Source organism: Meriones unguiculatus, chromosome 20 (assembly GCF_030254825.1).
Source record: "Meriones unguiculatus strain TT.TT164.6M chromosome 20, Bangor_MerUng_6.1, whole genome shotgun sequence".
In the NCBI taxonomy this organism is placed as follows: domain Eukaryota; kingdom Metazoa; phylum Chordata; class Mammalia; order Rodentia; family Muridae; genus Meriones; species Meriones unguiculatus.
Genome location: NC_083367.1, coordinates 29,083,428 through 29,108,074, shown reverse-complemented (window position 1 = coordinate 29,108,074; position 24,647 = coordinate 29,083,428). Strand labels below are relative to the sequence as shown.

At 42.6% G+C, this 24,647-nt stretch overlaps 1 protein-coding gene across 2 annotated transcripts in view; it reads right to left on the bottom strand.

Annotated features, from left to right (window-relative positions):
- Mtcl3 (MTCL family member 3) overlaps window positions 1-19,039 on the bottom strand; it is a 51,212-nt gene extending 32,173 nt beyond the window's left edge. The window contains exons 1-4 of one of the 2 annotated variants that reach the window (XM_060373503.1): window positions 18,279-19,039; window positions 15,159-16,363; window positions 14,477-14,701; window positions 13,105-13,263 (exon numbers count right to left, since the gene is read on the bottom strand). In XM_060373503.1, the coding sequence (XP_060229486.1) occupies window positions 13,105-13,263; window positions 14,477-14,701; window positions 15,159-16,262 (1,488 nt within the window). In that variant the 5' untranslated portion in view covers window positions 16,263-16,363; window positions 18,279-19,039. The remainder of the gene's footprint in view (window positions 1-13,104; window positions 13,264-14,476; window positions 14,702-15,158; window positions 16,364-18,278) is intronic. The other variant, XM_021660677.2, reaches the window with a different exon arrangement.
- Window positions 19,040-24,647: the final 5,608 nt, after the last annotated feature.

Here is a 24,647-nt window from a genome sequence, read left to right as displayed (position 1 = left end):
AAGACAATTCAGACCCTAAAATTCAAAGGGTTACTCATCCATCCATGGTGTCTTTAGAAAGCAGATATAACATGGCAAAGAACTGATCCAATGATTATGAGAACCTGAGAAATTTTCTAGGGATACAGAGAAGGATCAAAAGTAAAAGGATGAGAGCTTAGCTGTCCAGCATTACTGAAATAGATGCTAAGAAAAAAAAAAAAATGGAGCATGTGATGGCCAAGCCTCTATTATACAACAAGGCTTTTTTTTTTTTTTTTTGAGAAGAGTAAATACATTCTGATTCAAATTTTACATAGTTTGGAAATGCTATAAACAAAGATTTTCACCTAGACATGCCCAGGCATTAATCCCTGAGCTTGTTATTCTTTTTGCAGCTACCAAGATACGTTTTTGCCCCTTCTCTGCATTGTTCTGTGCTACAGGAAGACAGTCTAAGCACTGTTCACTGCGGGCCAGGAAGGGTAGGGAAGAGTTCTCTGAAAACCCATGCTCAGTCACTGCTTAACTCCTGCTTGGATTCTGCCCTCAAAGACACCGGCAGAAATGCTGAGGTAAGAAGATGGAAGGTGATATGGGGGAAAGTAGTCCTCATGGTTTCATCCTTCATCACTACATAAAAAATAGTAACCAAGTTCCCTTCCATCAACCAACAGTCAACAGGCTCCACCAGGTTCCATAGTTCACCTGCCACTGCATCTGAAATGCTGTTTCTACAGCTTGATGTACCTATTTTCCATCCATCCATCTATTTTCTTATCTATCTATCCATCTATCTATCTATCTATCTATCTATCTATCTATCTATCTATCATCTATCTACCTAACCTAGCATCCTATCACCTATGTATCTGTCATCTAGCTATCATATATCTATGTATCTATCATCTGTCTATGAATCTATGTATCTATCTATCATCTGTCTAAAAATCTATCATCTGTTTCTATCTATCATCTATGTATCTATTTATCATCTATCTATCCTATCAATCATCTATCTATGTATCTATCATCTATGTATTTATATATCTATGTATCTATTATATATGTATGTATGTCTGTAACTATCCATCTGCCTGTTTGTCTGTCTGTCTATTGTCTACCTACCTATCTATTGGAGTGGGAGGGCATCCATGTGTTACTGGTCTTCTCCAAATGCCTCATGAGCCCTGCTCGATTCTCTGTAGTCCTGCCTGCATCACTGAACTCATATTTGCTCATTGTAAACAAAAGCCTAGAGCTAAAACAAAATGGTATAGATAATAAGATAAATATTATTTTTAACTCAATGCTTTCCATATACAAATCCTGCATGAATTTTACTAGTGGCAACTTTTAAAAGCCAGTGTCCCAAAAGAGACAGCATCTCTAGCTTCTGGAAAATAAACTAAAGAATATTGCTTACAGTTTAGTAATGTGGAGGATGTGGTTGAAAGTCACTAGGAACAAACATAGGATTTTTATGTGGCTATATAATGGCATATGAAAGCAAAGATAACTTAACACTGAAATGACACACTATAACAAGGAATAACTTACCACTAACCAGCTTAGTCTAGACTCCTCTTTGCATTAATAAAGTCTAGCCTATAGTCCCAGCGTCTGAATGAACTGATTTTTTAAATTCCTTTTTTAATTTTATTAAGATTCATTTTATTTATTATGTATAGTGGTCTGCCTGCATGTATGCCTGCAGGCCAGAAGAGGGCACCAGATCTCATTATAGATGGTTATGAGCCACCATGTGGTTGCTGGGAGTGGAACTCAGGACCTCTGGAAGAGCAGCCCATTCTCTTATCCTCTAAGACATCTCTCCAGTCCTCACACCTTCCCCATTTCATTTTTTAACATAGTAATTAGAAAAACTGAATACATATACAAAATATGCTACAAAGAACAAAATTCTTAGAGTTAACAACAGTAGAATTAAGACGGGATAACTACCATTAGAGTCGTTATAGAAGACAATTTTTCTAATTTACTCTTAACTGTACCTCTAAATCAATGTTTCTAACATCTATTTGTGTCTTTGGAAGAAAATGCCTTCCATGTGAGCTTTTCCTAAGTTTAACTGGATGGAGCATGGTCTGAAATTTTTCTTCCATGTGCAAGTAGGCAGAGGATATACCTGCATACAAACATACCAACTGTCAGTATTTAGCAATGCAGTAAGCAACTGTCTAATTATTTAAGCTACAACATAAGGTTTTTGGCCAGTGGGATGGATGTTAGGAAACTTTGTGAAGGAAAGTAAAGATAACAGAGCTAATTTTATGATATATTTGCCTGTAAGATTAATTGACTGGACAATTGAAAATAACTGATCTAGGCAGTGGAAGAATGCAGAGAGCTTTGAATCTTTTATTTTAAGTATTAGTAAGATGAGTTGTGCTGAATATAAATGGCCCTATTAAGTGAGAAGTGTAAGGATAAAACGGAAAATGTCAGAAGGGAAGCTTAATGACATCTTCAAATGTCATCTGCAAATGTCATTTACTATCGATATAAAGATCAGTTTAAATGACCACAGAACGTAAAAATGGAATTATATTTTAAAACGTCAAATAAATAATTGTACATCTTTTAAAACATAAAAAATTATGTATCTATTACAATGCAGTTAAATCTAAAAATAATCACAAAAAACCCTGGATGTTTAATTTGGAAAATATGCAACAAAAATGTGTGTTATCTATTCCAAAGCAGCATGAGTGTTCAGGAACTAAGTGAAAGCTCATTTCAACAGCTAATAAGATGCTCCCATGACCTCAAGCTCATCTTCTTGTGATCTTCTTCTTTGGCCTCAGTTTTTACATATATGGTATATATGCATGAATTCAGTAGAAATAAGGCTTTTAAATGCAGAGAATAAAGACTTTAGCTATGGAGACAGTAAAGCAACAGAATGGCCCCACTCCCCTTGTGCTCTAGCACGCTGATGAGTGGAGCCTTCCTCTTTAGCATGCAGAAAACAGTGAGGGAGGAGAGCTAGGCAGGGGAGAAGGCATTTATCTACCTGCCCTCTTCTTATTTTATTTGCATTGCACTAGGCACCATAAAAAAGTCTTGTTTTGAGTTGCTTTTCTGGTGGGTTTTTTGTTTGTTGTTTGTTTGTTTGTTTTGTTACTTTAGCTCTAAGACAAAACATCTCTTTTAATTATAATTTTATAATTTTTGTCTTTTAGAAAAGTTTCTTATTGCTCATCAGCTCTGTGATAGGTTGTCTTCTGGTTGTTATGGAAATCATGAAGGTGAACTCAACCAAGTCTGAGAAAATTTATGATATAGCATGTGGAGAACATATGCTCAAGTTAAGTATAAGCAGGCTCACTTCTACATGTCTGTAATACCAGCACTTGAGAGTTGGAAGCAGGAGGAACAGAAGTTCAAGGGCATCTGCTGCTACACAGTGAATTTAAAGGCAGTCTAAGGTAGGTATATGAAATACAGTCTCAAAACAACAGAACCAAAGCAAAATAGAAATATCAACTATAAAATAGAAGTTATTATATTACAAATATAAATTGTCAAATTGTATAAATCCTGACACCAAACTGGATGTTGAGGAATCTATAGGGAGAAACACAGGTCTGGACCTTAATCTCAGAGAACTCAACCTGGATGTTCTTATGAAAACCTTCTGACATAAATCATTTGGTACAATAATTATCTGTCAAAGCATAATCCACTAAGAATTGTCATTCCTGTAAATAACTTGAGTGCACAGACTATCTCCATGATAACAATATCCAATAACCCTTACAATTACATGTTTATGCCTCTCTCTGAATATGTGTATATGTATTTAACAGTAATTCATGTTTGTTAAATTAAAGTAAAAATTTTGTAGGTTTTTAGCTGTATACAAAAGGACTTGAGCTATACAGGATGTTGCATTCTGACAATTCTAGTAGTGTGCAAAGGCTCTTGTCTGGTGCCAAGACTGACCACAATCGATGGAAGCAGTAGAGAACAGTAGTGTTAATTATTGCCTGTTATTTACTGTGACAGAATGCCCAACAGAAACAGGTCAAGAGAGCAAAGACTGATTGGGACTTACAATTTCAGAGTTACTTTGTCAAGTATGTTTGGGAAACGTCATGGCAGTGGGTTTACGTGGCTTAGGAGGCCGTCAGTCTTATGCAGAAAGAAAGTAGTGTGTCAAGAGCAGGTTGGGAACCATGCATCACATTCAAAGATACATTCCCACTGACCTAATTCTTCCTGCTAGGCTTACCCCTGACATTTCCAGAATGTCCTCAAATAGGACTGTCAGTGAGGGATCAAGGACTCAGGCATGAGCTTGAGGGGACATTGATATTCAAACCATAATACTGGCCCAAAGTCTAAAGGCACCACCTATATTATGTAAGTCCCAGCCATAGACTTGGAATTCCTAAAGATGGGGAGTGAGGTAGGGGAGTGAGGGAAGGGCTCATTTCACATGAGGTTTATGTCTATCATACATACAAACCCAAGCAAAATTACAGAATTATGCTTCGGGGAACATAGAAACAACTCCCCAAACCAAAGTCATGAGAGACTAACCAATTAAATTTACATAAGAGAAAAATCACAGATGTTTGGATGTGTCACCGAGGACCAATGCTCATCAAGTCAGGAACCCTCGGTGATGAGAGACTGGCAGCTAACGGGCAGTTAACAGAGACAGATTTCACCCTGGAGCTTTTTGTTGCTGGAAAGCTCACCTCAGTTAGGATGCCATCATTCAGTACTGTGGTTGGTGTGTTGCAAAGGACAGTGAAATTTTTGGTTGCTCTATGGACGTTTGTGGCTCCTAGGGCAGATAGCTAAGGCTGTATAAGGAAGAGCTATGGCCCAGTTTTGAGGAAGGCTCTGCTTGTCTGCACCCCAACGTGGGGACATCTTCAGTTCTGATTCCTAGAGGGTGAAACTAGACTCTGATCTACAGCTTAATACATCTCCCTGTTTCTTGTCTCTTCTCTGTCATATCTATAGAATCACACTACAGTTTAAAAAAAAAACAGGAAAACATAGTTATAAAGACTAAATTATGGTGATATTGTCAATTTGACAGAATTGCCCATTTGGTAGAATTACACAGACGGCAAGCCGTGGGCCACATTGATGAGGGGTTAGCTAGATTAGGTTGGGGTGTGAAGACACACTGTAACTATGGTGGCTGAGGTCCTCGACTGAATAAAAAGAAGGAAGCAAGACGAGCACAAGCAAACATTACTCTCTTCTTTCTGGTCATGGATGTGACATGACCTGCCACCTAGAGTTTCTGTGGCCATCACAGACTGTATCTCCTAGAACTGTAAGCTAAAAATGAGCCATGCCGCCCTTAAGGTGATTTTGTCAGGCATTTGTCACAGGAAGACAACTACCTCAGCAAAACATTCAGTTTTACCAATGATGATAGAACTTCAAAGAAGAATACAGATGATTAGCTGACAAAATAGAAAATGTCCCTTTCATAAGTACTCTTGAGAATACTCAGTTTAATTTATACAAATATATACAAAGCCCCATGCAGCTTTCAGACTCCAGAGCATAAGCATTTTCTAATAAATCATACTGAAGTTCATGGGTCATGAGAAAATACCTGATTTTATTTTCTGAAAAATTTTAATTCCTAAGTTAATGATCACGTAGATGAAAAGCAAGCATTGTTAGAAAGCACATCCATCCACGATGGCTGCCATAGAGTCAGTTTAAAACAATCAGCATTTCTTAGCAACTAAGTGTTGCCTCCATATCTGGCATGGCTGGGAAAGAAATTCTTTCAGTGTTTCCCCTACTTCAGTTGCTACTAGCTCAGCCATTTCACAGCAATGCCTATCCCCTGGATCAAGCTTATTTTCATCTTCTCAGAAAGTTTACTTGACTTGATTTTTAGACCTTTGGTTCATTTGTTGACTAGCTTTATTGTGAAGCATGTAAGTCACTTTTTGAAACAACCTGGATACAGGAGTCAGAGCAGTAATTTCCCTAACTATATTAGTTATTGCAATGGAGACATGTCTGTAGGCATACCGCTGACTTGCCTTCTCAGGGTGGGTCATTCAAAGCTCAGCTCAGAGCTCTTAGAGCACATCAATCAATCTGGACCAAAGCAGAGACTAGGGATGAAGACTCAGCTCTCATGAATATGACTTATCAGTAAACTCAGCAGACTCTCAAACACAACTTTTGAATGATGGTACTCATTATATTTTAAACATTAAGGTTGATCAGGATTTTAAATAGGAAGTGTGAGTGTGCACACAAAGAGTGTGCTGAATCTGATGAAATTGCTTCCCCTCCCCTCCCCTTTTCCCTTTCCCTCCTCTTTCCTCCCCTCCCCTTCCTTCCTCTCCACTCCCCTCTCCTCCTCTCCCCTTTCTTCCCTTCCCCTGGTATTTGGGGCCTTGTGCATACAACACAAGTGCTTTGCCACTGAGTTATGTCCTTAGTCTGTAAACTCTATCCTAATGCAAAGCTTTACAATTCCAAGAATATCATATAAAAATATATACAAATTTAACCAAGAAAGGAGGTAAGGTATGAGCAACTATGTGTGAATGTTGGGGTGGGATAGTGCTAACCTGTACTTTTATGTAAATAATCAAAAATTTTACATGTACATATATCCTGAAATAAATACTCAGTATATTTCACAAAACAGTACATCAATTTCTTATCTAAGAGCTACTTTGCTTCTGCCTGACAACTGGAAAAAGAGTCACTTGCCTAAGACCAAATTCAGGAGCTACTTCTAAACATATGCCACTACCTAGGTAATTTCCCTAAAAAGATCCAGTAAAATTCGTAACTCCTCAACAAGTATATGTTTTGAAAATGGATTCACAAGTGTGGAAGATGGCTCGGAGGATAAAGGCACCTGCCGACACACCTGATGGCAAAAGTTCAATCTCTGGGACGCCCACGGCAGAGAGAACGAATCAACCCCTACAAGTTGTCCACTGACCTGTACATGAGTGCTGTGACTTGTGGGTGTCTATGCACAAAAGAAGACAAAGTGAATAAACAAAGGTGCAATAAAGAAACGTCTTGACAAGCAGTGGTAACCTGGTGGAGTACAAGCGTCTCAATGCTTACCTGGCACACTCTTCTTTAATTGGTTACTCCGTCCTATGTTATTTGACAAACTATTGGCTATGGCTGGAAAAATAATGTCCATGTGTTTAAGAATAATGTTCACTTCAGCAGCGTTGAGTGTTAGAAATATGTATCTCACTGGCACGTGTCCGTAAGTGTGCACTTGTGCATCAGGTGCAGAAGGCAACGGAGGTCGGAAGAGGACACTAAGCAAATGGAGTTATAGGGGATGTGAGACACCATGGGATGCTGGAGAGTGAGTGGGTTCTCTGCAAATGCAGCAAGCGCTTTGAACCAATGAGCTGTCTCTGTTGCCCCCATTTCCCACGTTTTAACAAACTACCAGGACCGGGAGTAAATAATCACATGTTGAATAATTCACCATTAAAACTGCATCACAGGCTAGGCTGTCACTGATTTATCATTTAGAACTGCTTTTTTTTTTTTTTGTACTTTATAACTTAGATAAACATGACCTACCAAGGCAAGTATAGTTAACACAATACCTATTTTTATAAAAGAAAATGCACACAAAATTGTGAACACATAGGTCGTAGATTTATCTATTGAAATGCCCTGTATGTAAAAAGCACCAGATGTAATCACAGTGTATTAAAAGAACAGTGATGTGACTGCTAAAATTTATAGCGCTAATTATTTCTGTGTTCCAGAATGAAATCTCATTATAATAGATAGGATATGCCAGCCAAGCACACAGGAAGTAAAAGTCCCAAGGCAGATGGTGCTAGTGCAGCCGGGCAGGTAAGGGCTCTCTACAGTCAAGACTGGAAAATTTTAAGAAAACTATTATTTTTGAGCTTCTTATGTAAGGCTGAGAGAAGAAACAACAAAGATGAGAGAGGTTCTGAAATGCAAAGACGTGGTGAATAGTTCCCATCATCAGCTCATCCTTTATGGTCTTTTTAAAAATGACTTTTGCTCAAGTATCTATCATAAACTGTTCTGCAAACTGTAAGCATTAAATATGACCTTTGAACATACCCTCGCATGATGTACACAAGGAACTTTGACGCATTCAAAAATGGTGCTCCCTCTAATGACGGCAGGAGAACTCCATGAGGGGTAGTGACTGATTTCCCAGGGCCCAAACTCATTCAACCCAGAGAACATGTACAGAACCTCCTACGAAACCCCAACTTTATCTTATTTGTGCATAAAACTATCCTGACACTCAAAGAGTTCTTTCCTAGTGTGCAATAACTTTCACAGAACTCTCTCTTGCTCTGATCCTTCGTGATGCTGAAAGACAGGCTGTCACTTTCTCTGGGTTACAGAAAGGTAAAAGCGTTTTACTGCAGGAAGAGGACATACTGATACCAGCAAATCAATGTTCATAATGGGGATGAGAATGCCATTAAGATTTGAAGGCAGCATTTTAAGAGGTCCCTCTCGTTCGCAGTTGGCAGAATATCAGCTGCTTCAGTATAGGGAACAAATTGCAAAAGCCTAAACTAATTACCCCCATCCTGCTTCTACTCGGTTTTTGCTCCCAAGCGCCCACTCCATCCTCTCAGAGGGAGAGGACAAGCAAATGGATGTGCGCAGGTGCAGAGGACCCTGGGCAGCCACCAGCGCCGACAGCCATTGGTCAATACCCTTGGAGCCAGTTAAAGTTTTAGTAAATGGTTCCAAACTCTAGCAGATGGTCTATTGGTCTCAGGGGCGCTCTTCGGCATCTCTACAGATCCACACATACAGCTGAAATCTTTGGATTAGAGGGCTGCCTTCGTTTAATATTTCATGACTTTATAACGAGTGTCTTCTCTTCATCAGAATTTGACATGGTTCTGCTTTTCATCCATGGGCAAAATGACACCAAAGGCTTCTAGTTCACATGGTCGATTCTCAGTAAGGCTTTAACTATCTCCACCTCACAAATGAGAAAGCTGATGGTTAACAGTACCTTCCCACAAGGTAGCCTTGCCGCTATAGCAGCTCAGTTTATTTTCATTGTTGCTGTTCATTCATGTACTTATTTATTTTTAATTATTGGGGAGGGGGTGCCATAGCCTGCCTATGGAACTCAAGGGTCAGTTTTAGGGAGTGGGTACTCTGCTTTTATTTGTGGGGTGTGGGAATCAAACTCTCATTGTGTCAGGCTTGGAGGCAAATCCTCTGACACCTCTCCAGCCTGCAGCTCAGTTGTAACACTGTTCTCTCAGATGATAACAACGTTATCATTCCAAGTACCCCAATTGAGTGGGATATTTCTGACTTTTAAGCTATGTTCCCTTCAGGCACTCTCCTGACAGGATGAAGCCAGACTTGGCTTATGCCCGCCACATTGCTTTTCATTTTCCCTCCTTTGCACTGAGTACTTTTTAAATTTCCTTGTGCCATCCATGTCTTCCTCTAACTTCTGCTTTTCTTCCCTCGTCACACGATTTCTAATATTATTTTTCTTAAAAAAAAAAAAAAAAAAAAAAAAAACAACAACAACCTGCTTTAGAAGCTAATGTCCTGGGCTGGGGAGATTGTTCAGTGACCAAATTGCTTGGAAAACAAGTGTAAGACCCTGATTTCAAACCTCCATAGAAGCCCAGCATGGCAGCTTATAACTGCAATTTCAGCATTTGTGGGAGGAATAACAGAGACATGAAGACCTACTGCCTGTGACAGTCTGGCTAACAGTGAGCTCCACCCAGATTCAGTGAGAGGCACTGTTTCAAAATTTAAGGTGGAGATCAAGGAGAGTACGTGATGTTGACCTCTGACCTCCATGCACAGGCAAATGTGTGTGTATGAGTGTGCGTATGACTGCATACACATGAACATTAATGTATGGACCCCACACATAATAAACATAGAAAGCCGATGTCTTGCATAAGTACTGCTAAATTCTCTAGATGCCTTATTTCATGGATGCCTTATTTAATTAGAGTTTGAGTATGAGTTCTCCTTATTCTTTGGTGAACATGAATTTTCTTTCAGGTGCCCACTGTCTGGTACAATACCCATGTTTTTCTAACTGAGAGCCAGAGTCCTTGAGAAAGAAATCATTGCAGGGAAGTGATTTTTACTTTAAGATACAGGAGGGCCCACCTGTCTGGCTAGTGAATGGGTCTATGAGCATCTTCATCTTTTCAGGATACAGAATGAACATCAGAAAACACTTATTCCATTCTTTTTTTTTATGTGTTTATGTAGGTGTTAGTGTATGAGAATGTGGAGATTGGAGCTTAGTGTTGAGTGTCTTCCTCTGTCACTTTTCACCTTCTTTTGGAGTCCATGACCTTCTGAACCTGGTCTCCCCATATAGGCTAGGCTTACAGGCCAGTGAGGCCTTAGAATCCACTTGCCTTTGTCCCCCCACCTCACCACCACTGGGTTACAGAGCCACAGTGCACGTAGTGGTCTGCTTGGCTTAACGAGAGTGCCACGGATCCGAGCTCATGCCCTCAGGCTTGCCCAGTGACTATTTCATGTACTGGGACACCTCCCAATTCCTCAACTTAAGCCATTCTTAAACAGAAGCCTCTGAATATTCACTTGAGAAATACCTCCACGACACCGAATGACAAGGTATTTCTCTTTTAACTCTGGTCATCAAGTCAGGTTTGTTTATGCTTGAATGCTTTTAGTGGTAAAAACAAAGACCAGGACCAGGAAAAAAGAAGTCACACCTACGCGGGAAGAAGCCTCAGAAGGACACTGGACTGTCTCATTTGCCAACAGTAAGCTCTCAAGGGATCTTCCTTTACCTTCTTCCTCAAACTCCTGTTGACATCCTAATCCCCAGTTAGGAAATGATCTCTAGGTAGGAGAAAATTATTTGGAGATAATTTCTTTACAAAAGTAATCTATTGAAAGTAAAGCCAGTAGGATGGACCTTAGCCTAATACGACTTGTGTGCCTGTGAATGGGAAGTATGTCAGAGAGTAAGATGCTCGCCTTGCAATCCCAAGAACCAGTTAGCATCCCGTAACAAGGCTGAGTGTGGTGGCACATGATTGTAAGCTTTACACTGAGGAGGAAGTGATACACGGGTCCCCGAGGCTTCCTGGCCAGCCAAACTAGCTGAGACACACCATCTGAGGTTGACCTCTGACCTCTATAAGCATCTATACAATGTACACACACAGAGAGTGTGTGTGCGAGCAAGGGACAGCGCTAATGTGAGAGTGTGTCAGATGGAGGGGCCATGCACACCTGCACACAGACCCTGTAGTTTTCATGCATGGAGCCTGCCATGGGCACATGGAGATGACTATCAAAATAAGGAGGCAAGCCTGGGGCAGATCCTTCTCTCACAGCCCTCAGAATGGACCAACCTTGTTGAAATCGTACCCTCTGACCTCCAGAATTGGGATAAAGTAAAGTATCTGGCATTTCATGAATGCAGTCCTTGCAAACTAGTACAGCCACCTCCCTCATTCCCTCCTCCCCCAGAAACACAGTAACAAATTCTGAAACTCCTCACCTGTGCATTATCGCTGAAGGTAATAAAATATATACTTATGCACACACTAATTTCACAACTTCAGGGAAAAAAGATATGTGCTGTTCTTTAAATGGAAGTGCTTTGGACTGCATGATAAAACTATGTCTTAGGGGGAGACACTGAAAATCATTTGAAACGACCTGTAGAGTTTAGAATAAGTAGAGGAAAGGAGAAATTAGAGGCCGTTCAAGGTCACCCCATTCCTTACTGCTGGAAGCATATTACATGATTCTCAATTTCTATATTTTTCTACTATAACACAGAGGCACTCCAGACTAGAGGCCAAGAATCATATATCAACAATAGTACTTTCCTTATTTTGCCATGTTAAAAGACGTTTAGGTCAAGGGTAGGTGGCATACATCTGCAATCTCAGACCTTGGGAGGCAAAGACAGAAAGGTCATGCCAAGCGTCAGGCCAGCCTAGACTCTGTAGAAAGTCCCAGACCTACACAAAGAGATCCTATCTCAAAGGATTAATTAGTTAATAAATGAAATATTTAAAAATCACTGAAAACGTGTTTATAGATAATACACTAATGTAAGAGTAAGCAGGCACACAGATCACAAATAAAAGTTTGCTCCACTAGAAGACTATTTCAGTCCTTACGCTTACAGATTCTTAATCACACTGCTGATACTCTTACTGTGAATGGGGACACGAGTGGTTCAATAGTCAGTACATGCAAAGATTTTCTTTGGTATTTTACGTATCCAAACAGAGGAAACTATTCTGGAAGCCATTACTGCTTTTGCTGATTTTCACTCATAGTTTTCATACCTTATACTGACAATAACACAAGTAGTACAAAATTATTTTTAGTTCAGTGAAAATGCTGATCATGACTCTAATTACTTATTGATAGTCTTTTTTTCCTTCTCTGATTATTTTCTATGCTCTTTCTTCTTTCGGAAGATTGAAGACACATAAAACAGGGAGGTTCACAGAACCAACATGGAAAAGAGAATTTTTTAAATCTCCCACCCTAAAAGACAGAACTAAGATTAATCACTTTAAGGTTCAATGGCGAAGATCCCATCGGGAAACGAAGAAAACACTTCATCAAGCTCTGATGGGACTGAGCTGGCTGTCGTGAAATATCTTCAGGATGGTATTCTGAGCATGGAACAATTTGGGACCCTTTGCTATAGACAAAACTCTGGCCTTTACAGCCCAGCCCATTCTAGAAGTTTATTGTTCTGTGAACACAGCAATAATCTCACAAAACTATTCCCCTCACTAACACAGTCATCACTTCTTTCTTGTCCTGATAGCATGAGTGTGTGGTGTGCTTTTTAATGCATTTAATTCACACACATTCGCATTCCAACAATAGAAAGATCTTATAGCTGTTTGCAGCTCACACTAAGTGGAATTGGAAATTCAGGTTAGAATATTGTCTTTGCTAGTCACTGTTTCCTATGAAATCTTCAATCTTACTGTGTTGAGTGGGATGACAGGTTGTGAAAGAAAAGCTTTATCAGTTGTCATCCTTGAGATTCTGTTCTCAAGAGCTGAACCCACCCAGTTCACCACGAAATGATCAGACACTAACCTCCTTCATTTTCTCCAGTTCATTCTGTAAGGCTTGCTTTGCAATCTCAGCTTCGATGAGTTGCTGCCTCAGCTTCTCATTTTCATCTTCTGTCGTCGTCCTTTTTTCCTCCACGTTTTCCAGTTCATGATGCAGTCTCACCGATACATCCTTTGCAACCTAAAATGATGTGTTTATAAAAATAAAATATAATTTTATTCATACCAACGGCATCAAGAGCCAATGTTTGCCTAGTACTCACTATGTGACAGTGCTCTTAATACCACATCTACAAGCCACTCACACATATATCAATCACTTAAGCCTCTCGACAATCCCACGGGATAGATGCTCCTATTCCACTACTTTATAGAGTGGGGAGGTATTAAGGAAGATGTTCAAGGCTGCACAGTTAACAGGTAGTTAGATGGTCTGACTCAGCTTTTGTCCCTAACTCCACTACGTTAGAGTAATATATATGTTTTATCTCATGTTCATTTATAGATAGATTCAACACATTTGCTTCAGTTTTACAGTGAAATCATGAGCTACATTCTCCGATTATGCCCCACAACCCAAGAAATGGAGAAAAAAAAAACCCAACATTTTAACTACCGGGTAGTGGGGCTTGTTTGGTTGTTTTTTCCTTATAACTGTAGCTAATTCCAAGTACTCAAACTGAGGGCACATTCTAGTCTTTGTGATTATTTTTGTTTGTCTGTCTTAATAGTAGTATATATTTTTACCCCAACTTTTGAGATTATCTTGAAAATTATAGGGCGTTGTGGGAAAACTGAGCATTCAGTGGAAGGGCTCAGGGCATAGGCAGTCCTGGTTTAGACTGGATGGAGGGATCCTGGCTGTCGCTAAGCTTGTTACAAGGCCCAGGTACATGCATAGAACATATTCAAAAAGGACTGTTGGTTGGGGATGGAGAGGTAGTTCGGTGGTTAAGAGCACTGGATGCTTTTCTAGAGGACTCTGTGTTCAATTTCCAGATGGTATGCTTTCTTCTGGCCTCCAAGGGCACCAGGCGGGCATGTGGGCATAGACTTGCATGAAGGGAGAATACCAATACACATTTTTTTTTAAATGCCATTGGTGCACATTTACAGTGGCCTTGTTTCCGCCCAGGAGGGAGACGCCCTCTTCCCATTACTTCTGGAAGAGTTATTCCCAGGAGACACTCCCCCCCCCCCCCAAACACACGCACACTAAACTGAACATCCCCTTCCCGGATGCTGGCATTTTGTGGTGAATGCTTGGAAACTAACGCCCTCTGCCAGCCATCAGTGAAGGCCCTTTCAGCTCGGAGCTCTCAACCACAGTCTCCACCCGCTGACCCCGGCGCGCCCTCGCCCTCCCCCACCCCACCGCACGCCCCGAGGCAGACCTTGAGATCCTGCTCCAGGCTGCGCAACAGCTCGCCATCAATCTCCCCCGTCTGCGCGTAGCGGAGCCTTTTGCGCTCGGCTTTGCGGAGGCGGTACTGCAGGATCCGGCAGTTCTTGTTGGCTCTCTCCAACTCATGGCGCATTTCCTGCAGTTGACAGGCGTCCTCCTCGAAGAAAGTATCCCTCATCTCGTCCATCTCGGTCCTCAGCTCATCGATCTCGTTCTGAGACGGTGACAGGCCACCGGTCAAAATCAGTCCTGCCTCTAGCCCCTCCGATAGGCACCACGTACATCCCATCCCGACTCCCAATTTCTAGCTTTATGGCCTCCCTCTCCATGAGAAAGGAGTGACTGGGGGCTGAAAGCAGAAACTGAAAAACCAGGCCTAGTTTAGGCCTTCTTTCGTTCTGCTACTCTAGTTCTCCCTGCCTGGGAGAAAGTGGGGCAAATCATGGTAATTGGATAAACGAAGGCCTAGCTTTGGTCTTAAATGAAACACAACGGTATTAATATGAGTTCCATTTCAAATTAGGAGCAGGCCGCGGGCCTCCCCCACCCTCTTAGGTCCCCTCCCTCCCTGAGGCCCTAACAGGTTAGCAGCCCTGCCGGGACACGCCCTAATCCTCTGAAGCCCCGCGCCTCCCCTCCCCCACCGGGCCCCCACCCCCTCTCCTCCTCACCTTGAGAGTCTCATTCTCTTCCCGCAGCTTCTCCATCTCCTCCTGCATCTCCTCCTGCTCCTGGAGCTGCTGCGGGTGCGGCTGCGACGAAGGTGGAGCGGCCGCCTGCATGGCCCCTCCGCTGCCGCTGCCCTCTGCGCTCTGTTGGGGTCCTTCGGCGGCGGCCGCCATTGGGGAGGAGGAGGGGACCACAAGGGGCTCACAGATGGCAGGGGCGCCGGAGACCGGGGAGCTGCGGCTGCCGCCGCCACCGTTTTTAGTGTGCATCTGAGCCGCGGCCGCCGCCGCCGCCGCCCGCTCCTTCTTGAGATGGAACTGGATGAGCTCAGACTGCAGACATCCCTCCTTCCAGTAGCTCCCTCCACCGCCGCTGCCGCCCCCTGCCACGCCGCTTCCAGAGTTTCTGCTGCCCGGGCCGGGGGCTCTGCCCGTAGCAGCTGTGGGTGGTGAAGGGGAGACCCCCTCCCCGCCGCTGCCACCCCTCTGCGATGGGCGGACGCCTTTCCCTCGCCAACCCCTGGGCGGCGGCGGCTGCGGAGCGCCCCCCTCCCGGTCCCCCGGGCCGCCGCCGGCTCCTCCTCCTTCCCCGCCTCCTCCTCCTCCTCCTCCGAGCGGAGGGGGTTCCCCGACTTTCAAGGGCCCCGATTCTATCTCCCGGGGTGGCTCCTCGGTCGGCCCCGGCCTCCGGCAGCTCACGGTCGCTAGGATCGCCGCCGGGGACCCTTCAGCACCAGGCGCGGGCTGGACAGCTCCGAGAACAGCCCCTTTGGGTACCGAGGACACCGCCTTCTCCGCCCCGCCTCCGCATCCTCTGGAGCCGGCCCCAGAGGCGCCCCGACCGGTTATCTTGTTACCCTGCTGTTGCTGCTGCTGCTGCAGCTGCTGCTGCCGACCGGAATTGAGTTTAGGGCCGGCCCCAAGAGGGGAGCGCGTGGCCGCTGCGGTCTGTCGGAGCGAATTGTCCCTAGGCCTGGCGGGTGACTGAGCTCGCTGCTGCTTTCTGCTGCTGCCCTCCGGGTGCAGGCGAGCCTCCGTGGCTGCGGCTGCGGCGGCAGAAGCTGAGGTTGAGGCTGGGGCAGCGCCCCCGGACGGTGGCTGACTCATGGCAGTCTAGGAAGAGCCCACCGGATGCGGCTTGGAATCGTCCATCTCTAGATCATCCTCTTCTCTCCTTTCCACCACCAACCTTCCTTTCTAGGCTGAGACTGGAAGAAAAGAAAAATAATATACAGTATGTTCGCATACTGTTGCGGAGCCGAAGGTCAATTCGCTGAAGAAGGAAGGCTACGGAGAATTGAGCGATTGGGAAACCAAGCATTGAAAGAAAGCTTTGACTAAGAAAAGGGTGCAGGGCTCTTCACTCCCGCTCTGCCCTAAGTGGCGCCGTCTCCATTTTTCTCAATCTCCATCAAATGATGGATCTGAAGGCAACTGAAGCTTGCTTGCATTCGCTAGATAGCAGATTTGGGGAGGGGCGAGACATGGGTTCAGAAAGAAAGGAATGGGAAAGCAAATGGGAGCGGATCGGTAAAGTATGTAGGGGCCTTCAGAATGCAAAGGAAATGTTTATATACTAAAGTTGTCAAGTGGCTTCCCTCAATATAAAATGTGTATTTAAAGCCTAGTTTAGTGGAGGAAAGTTCTATTTAACTAGTCTTCCCAGGTATCAATAAAGAAACAAGGTGAAAGATCCTAGAGAAAATTCACTAGGGGTAAATGACACTTTTCTCATTCACTTTCAGGCCCTACGGTTGTCTTTAGAGAATTGTAGCCAACTTTCTCCATAATAGAACACAAACAAAAATGAAAACGAATGAATACAAATCAACCTCGGGCTCAAGAACAAGCTAGCATTAAAAACTGGTTATAAGATTCGGTCATTGGCAACCCCAAAGAGATTACTTTAGTAGCGTAAAGATACTTGTTGGAAAATTTGATAAGCAGCTGTCTACAGGCTGTGAAGTTTTTAGTGAAAAATTAGTCTATACTCACTTGTTCTGCACTTACGAAGCACTGAGTTCTAAGTACAGTATAGACAACAGTTTCATTTTTAAACATCTCCTCAGAGGGCAAATGATAGACTAAGTTGACGCTTTAAAATGCCCACTCACGGGGCTGGAGGGATGGCTCAGCAGTTAACAGCACTGGCTGCTCTTCCAGAGGACACAGGTTCTATTCCAGGCACTCACAGGGCATCTCACAACTGTCTGTAACTGGAGTTCCAGGGAATCTGACACCCTCTACTGGCATCCCTGGGCACCAGGCCCTTATGTGACACACAAATATACATGCAGGCAAAACACCCATGTACATGAAATAACATTTAATGATGCTAAAACGCTCACTCATTCTTATGATACCAAATTCCAAAACAGCACACCCTGCACCCGGAAGGAAGGAAGGCTGCTTATCTTCCTTTATGATGGTAAGATATGATGATTATCTTTCCAAAATAAATATACCACTTTAAACTATAAAACAGCGATCCAGTCAGCTAGCTCATTTGGTCTCCTTTCCAGGAGAACCTCATTTATCTATGAAACACAGGAAGCTTACAAACTTCTCTTACACACACACACCTAACTACCTTTTAGGAGAGAAGACTTCCCAGTCTCTTATTACCTTATTACTCTTAATTGTCTGTTGTAAGCATCTTAATTGAGGATATAATCATCTCTCCACCTCTCTTTCCACCTCTGGCATCTCTCTGTTCAACTCACTTTGTAATACAGAGACAATGACTACTGAAAAACAAAATTACCTATTGCTAGGACGCCTGGCCTACTTTATCATGGGTCAGACTAATGTGGGCCAGCCAAGCAACCATACTGACAATACAAGGTTGCAGTTGATGAAGTCATCAGTTGAAGCCTGACCCCCAGCTACTTTAACCTGGGAGACTTGGGCTCCAGTAACTAACTCCACAATCTAAGGCACCTACTGCTTTCACTACCTGACAAAGTAACAAGGTTCTGTTTCTCAGAGCTTTCTCCAGTGGAAATCTGCACTTAAGCTGTTGCAGTTAAGGACCAAATCAGTCCTTTCAATCTCAAATCCTATCTGTCCCAGCACCCATCCCATCTCACATCCCCATCTCTTTAGAAACCCAGAAGTTCTCACTTCTCAAGAGGCGTTGCTTCCAGGAAGTTGATGCAAGTCAATAACACTGCCTTCTTCCTGATCTTCCGGAGACCTCCGAGTTTATTTTTCTATCTTTCAGAGAAAGTTCAACTTCGTTGTAGGCGGCTTTCTTGTTGGGCACGCTTGCTCATACGCATGGGATCCACACCCACTCGGCTTCTCCAAACAAAGGCGGTAACCACAAAGACTCGGAGCTCGGGGAGCCGGTTCCTAGCCCGCGGTGCTTGGCTGGGCTGTTGCTGCAAATGCAGCAAGCAATGCTCCGGGTACCAAGCCGTGCCAGACGCTCCCCAGGAAGTGCGGCGGTATTCATGAGCTGACCTCACCGGGTGAGCTGGAAAAGAGGGCGGGATTGAAGGGAGGACAGGACAGAAGTAACCGGAGCGATTGCTTAAGGAGGAAAGAGAAGGTGAGGATGGGGAACCGGGGTAGCCGGTGGAAGGCAAAAAGAAAAAAAGGCCAGAGCCACGCCCGCGATGGAGAATTGACAGGCTGGCTCATCAGAATCCTCGCTCAGCTTTCATTTCCTGTACTTGGCAGAAGGCTCCAAAGCCGCTTAAAATCGGATGCATTGGTTTCCTGCAAAGCTTTGTCTCGGGTCCGATCAATCCCCATCAATTATTTACTTGCGCTCTTTTCCTTGGGAGGCCGGCTGGCGCAGCCTGCACCCCAGGCCCGACCCTCCGGAGTCTCCTGCTGCAGCTGAGAGGCGCTGGCGTGCGCGGCCGAGAGTTCTCTTTGTTCGCTCGCTTTAATGCTCAGTCGATCTTTCCACGCGCGGCTCGGTCCCCACCCCCAGCTCGGGCGGAGTTCCTGGGATGGCATTTCCGCAAATAGACAATGCTTGTGGAACCCGCCGTCCCGCAAACAAAGAGTTCTTGAGAAGAGACGAAGAAATGAGTAATTTAGTGCAAACCGGAAAAATATGAGCTTCCAGGGACGGTTGCTGACCTTTAAGTGGCACTGGGCACCATGATTCCCCTTGCCCTCACCAGCTTCTTCAGCGAAAACAAACTGGTAGTTTCTGGAACCCCCCTACCCCCTTTGTTTTTACTGTTGTGCACATGAGTGATAGGGGTCAGGAGGAATGTGTCAATATAGAATCAACAGAACAGGGAATGAGAAAAATGTCTTTCCAGTTTACATTTACCCATATTGCTCCACAGCAACAAAATTTTTAACATTTGAGGGAAATTTTCTTCTTTTCCTTCTAATTTTATTTCAGAGAGCAGGCTGGAGAGCCTCCCTTCTATCCTTAGAAATCCCCCTGGAAGCTTGCAGGTCAGGCTATATATATATATATATATATATATATATATATATAAAACCCTTGTCTTAAAAGAGCTATTTTAGACATTAAATTTATCATTCATGTTGTGGTGGTTTTTATAGGGCCAAAGACTTGATAGATGTTCTGCAACAATGTATCTAGCCTAGCAGTTCATTTTAGAGGAAGAGACTATAAGTATAAATCCTTTCTTAAAAGTGTAGTGACAGCGATTTGGGAGTAATTTGCACACAAGCAGTTTTTCACAGTGAAATGAAAGCATATTTGAGCACAGGTAATTTACACCATACAAATATGGTACCACAAGGAAAACATCTCCGCCTGCAAAACAGATACCAGGAGCTGGTGCGTGGCCAGCACTGTCCAAGGTGCTGGAGATACCAAGAAAAGTCAAATATCATCTCAGCCTCGAGAAGCCGCAAAAAATACTTTTGAGAATTGAGATAACTGAGATACTGTTCTTATTCTTGAACATGTAGAAGCTGGAAAAGAGAATCCTCTCAAGTCTATAATGAGACGAGCAATCGTTTGATTAGCATACCAAAATAAAGCCACAAAATTGCAAGGTGTTTTGAGTTTATGTTGAAAAGTTTCACATTATGTATCCCAATATTAATCGCAATACTCTTTTTGTGCATATCTTTGTTTTTGAGACAGTAGGTGGTCATGGGTAGCTTGGAGTCCACTATGTACACCAGGCTGGCCTCAAACACATCTGCCTCCCGAATGCTGCAGCATCCTTGAGAAATATTAAGATTGACATATCACATTCAATGAAAATTAGTACAGTGGATAAAATCTCTCTTAGATCAATCTTTATAAATAAAACACTCACCTGCTTGTCTGAAAACTTGTGATCCGCTTAGACATCTCTGCTTCGGGATTCATTTCCATGGGACCAGTGGCTTTGATTCAGTGGAAGTCTAATAAATTCAAGAACACTTACATCAGAGTTCATGTGCTCAAAATGTTTTGTACTTTAGGAGAGTGTAGTCTCAGTGTGTTGAAAATCCTAATAAAACAGGATGAACAAAACAATACTGACATGTCTTAACAACTAAAGGCTTTCATTAGAGTTGTATTTTGGTTATCCCCTTATTGCTTGTTAAAAATTACACTTCTGCGTGGGGCTGGCAAGATGACAAAGCTATTAAAGTCACTTGCTGCTCTCACAGTGGACTGAGACTTAGATTCTAGTACCCACACTACAGCTCACAACTGGCCATAAAACCAGTTGCAGGGGATCTGATGGCCTCTTCTGAAGGCAGTACACACATGTGCTACCCATACATATGAGCAAGCAGTGCTCACACACACAAAATAAAAAAAAAACATATATACTTCAAAAAAATACTATCTTCAATTAAGAAGACACCAAAGATGACTATGCAGATTTCTTCAGAGTACAGAAAGGCTTTGATATTATTTTTGCTGTTTCAGAAGCAGGCTCACCAACTGACCTTTTTTTTTTTTTTTTGTTTACTTGTTATAATGAATCATCTTTTCTATAGCACAGCAAGAAAATGGATCTTCAATCCAGGAAAGAAAGCTAACCTTTCAACTTTGAAGCCCTTAAATACATAGCTTAAAATGTGAATCCTCAATCTCTTTGACTTTAACAAGGCCCAGGTATTTTAATGCTGAATAGCTTTTCATTTTGTAACCTGAATCCCCAGAGAAGTCCTTTACATCCTTGGGTATAACTCAGTATATCTGTATTTCAGAGTAGTTAAGTGACTTTCTCAACTTCATAGTCAGAACTCAACCTTAGATCTTTCATTATCAAGCATGATTCTTATTTTTCTCAAGTACCTTTCTTGAAATTATCACAACTTAAAAGCCAGCATGTCTAAGGCTGGTTTCTCCTTATATCTCAGCTCGATCTGATTACCTATTCATAAAATATCATGTTTGTGGGCAAAGTTATTAATTTATATTGTATGTGAAAATTTTCTCTTTCATACAATTCTATTGTTTTATTCTAGAAGAAAAACCTAATAATTCTTACTTACTTTCATCTTAATGAAAGTATTATTTTCTATATTTTCTCACTAAACACTGGAGTTTTGCTGTTGTTGCTGCTGCTGTTGTTGCTATGTCATTTTCCTTTGTTCAATCTCCAATGAACTGAGTGTCAAGGTTTTGATGCATCTAACCACAGCAAAATAATCACCATGAGTGTTGCCTGCATAGAAACAATATTCTATAGCTCCCCTTTAAAAAAGACAAAATATCTGGGCCTGGGGGAGGGGGGCTGCAGAGACTGAAACTCCACCAAAGACCATGCATGGAAAAGACCTAGACCCTCTGTTCAAAGGAAGTCCATTGGCTGCTCAGTTTCTAAGTGGGTTCCCTAGTAAGGGGAACAGGAGTTGTTTCTGATATGAACTCAGGGGCTGGCTCTTTGATCACCTCTCCCTGGGAGAGCAGTCTTGCCAGGCCACAGAGGAAGATTATGCAGACAGTCCTGATGAAACCTGATCAGCTAGGGTCAGATAGAAGGGGAGGAGGTTCTCCCCTATCAGGGGACCAGGGAAAGGGCATAGGGGGAAAAGAGGGAGGAGGCTGCAGCAGGGATACAAAGTGAATAAAATGCAATAAATAAATAAATAAATAAATAAATAGAGAAAGAAAGAAAGGAAGGAAGGAAGGAAGGAAGGAAGGAAGGAAGAAAACAACTAATAAACTGCTAAAGACTAAAACATGATGATCTTGGCGTTTACTCATATTCTTTACTCATGTGCAAGCTTATAATTTTTTTTTTGAGAAAAATCTCACATACAGTATTAAGAGCTATGTTCACACTCAGAACAGGTTCCCTGTTCACCTTATGTCCTGTAGATAATAAGAGATCCTTTGACCTTTTTAAAACTTTTTTTTTGTTTTCTCAGCCTGTACACTCAGCCAGTGCACTCACAAGGGCATATCCATTTGTAGATGCTGAGGCAGGAGGATCTCTGTAAGCTGGAGTCCAGCCTGGCCTACAGTGAGTCCTAACTCAACCTGTAGTACAGTGTGAGATTCTGCCAAAAACAAGCAAGCAAACAAACAGAAAACAAAAATAAACAAGAATCTTATGTTCTCCTTTACCAATGAAGGCCCTTTAAATAAGGATAGGTACACCAAAATAGTTTTTACTTCATCAAAAGCCAATAAAACAATACATAATAGTAATAGCTATCCCTTGTCTCTCTTGAAAATCCCACACTCAATCCTTGGGTATACACAGCTATCACTGTTCTTCCCCCCCTCCCCTCTTCTCTTTCTACACTCATGTCAGTATTAAAATCATTTTATTAATTAATTCGAATGTTGCATCATTAGAGGGAAAGACTAGATCTTGGTCAGACAGGGTGCATAGCAGTAACTGATCAGGAAGTACTTTCTGATGTAAATGATGTACTTCCTTAAAATTAAGAGAGTATTTAATAAAAATGGAAACTGGAAGCATTGAGCATAATATTTTATAGTTGTTTCTTGGTGTGTGTGTGTGTGATGTGTTTTAAAAGACAAAGTCTCATACTTCCTCCCATGATTGATTACGAATCACCATAGATGCCAGGCTGGCTTTGACATCATAGCAATCCTTCTTCCTCAGCTGGATTTACAGGTGTGAGCTGCCATACCCAGCTTGATTTCTATAACTTACAGGAAGAAGTATTTGTAAACAGAATTGTGAATATTTGGATTTCAATGGTGATTAAAGAATAGAGGGTAAGCACTGAGATTTTACAGGAATAGCTGCAGGTGCGGCACAGCAGAAGAATTAAGGGCTAGCATGAACCAAGGCTGGGATGTTAATTCCCAGAACCACACAAGCCTGTAATCACAGCATTCAGAGAGGCACAGGTGAATCTTTGTGAGTTTGAGGCCAGTCTGGTCTACAAAATGAGTCCTGGACAGCAAAGGCTATGCACAGAAACCCTGTCTTGAACAATAAAACAAAAGAAAAAATAACAAAAAAGTAAAGGGGGGTAAAGGACGGGAGGTGAAAGGGTGGGTGATGGCACAGCAGCAGCATTACTTGGAGGCACAATTGCTTCTGATGTGCAAAAGCCTACAGCAGGTGTTAACAGCGGAGCCATAGTTATACTAAGAACAAACATAGGTCTCAATAGTGGGGCTCTAGAGTTTAAGCAGATTACAACACTGGCCAGTTTTACAGACTGGCCACCAGAGCTCTTTCCAGAGACATCTGCTTCAGAGAAGCTGACATCTTAATGCACGATGATATAGAAAAGAAATTTCATAGTGAAGTTGGAAGTCATCAAGAAAAAGATGTTAAGATACATTTAAACATGGTAGTGGGAAAGAGGAATAGGAGGAGAAGATTGTCAAGAGAATGGACAACTGTTTCTTTTAGACATAAATTCTTTCTACTTTTATATCCTTTTTATCATTCTCCAGAGTCAGCAACTTCCCACCTTTTTGTCCTAATTTTGACTGTTTTAAAGTTTATCTCAAACTTAGGCTTTGTATAATATATTCTCATTCTGTCATGATGGTTGATCTTGGTCATCAACTGGATTCAATCTGAGATCAACTAATAGACAAGCCATGGGACACACCTTTGAGAGATTTTCTGGACCACATCACTGGAAGTAGCACTGTCCACCTTGAATGCTGGCAGCATCGTCCAGTGGTAGTCCAGGTAGAAGGAGGTCTGAGAGGAAAGCTTCGCACTTTCTGCCTCTCTGCCTTCAAGCGCAACTCTAAGTTTATCCACTCTGTTGATGCTACAGCTGCAGCTGCTACCACCACTGACATCAGTGCAGGCACTGATGCTGCCTGTTCCCCTGTCAGGAATAGAACCCAGCTTCCTTGGGCTTCCAATGTGGACTGAAGACCAGGGGATCGCTAAGACTCTCCCAGGCTTTAAGTACCAGGGTGAGACTGCTGTAGCATTCAGTCTTAAGGACTAGACTGATACCAGAATCTCAGCCTTTCCATTCTAAAGACAGCATTCTTGGACTTTCTAGATCACATTGTAAGGCAATTGAATAAGTCCCCCTTTAAGATATATTCATTCTGTATGTTCTGTTCCTCCAGAGAACCCTGAC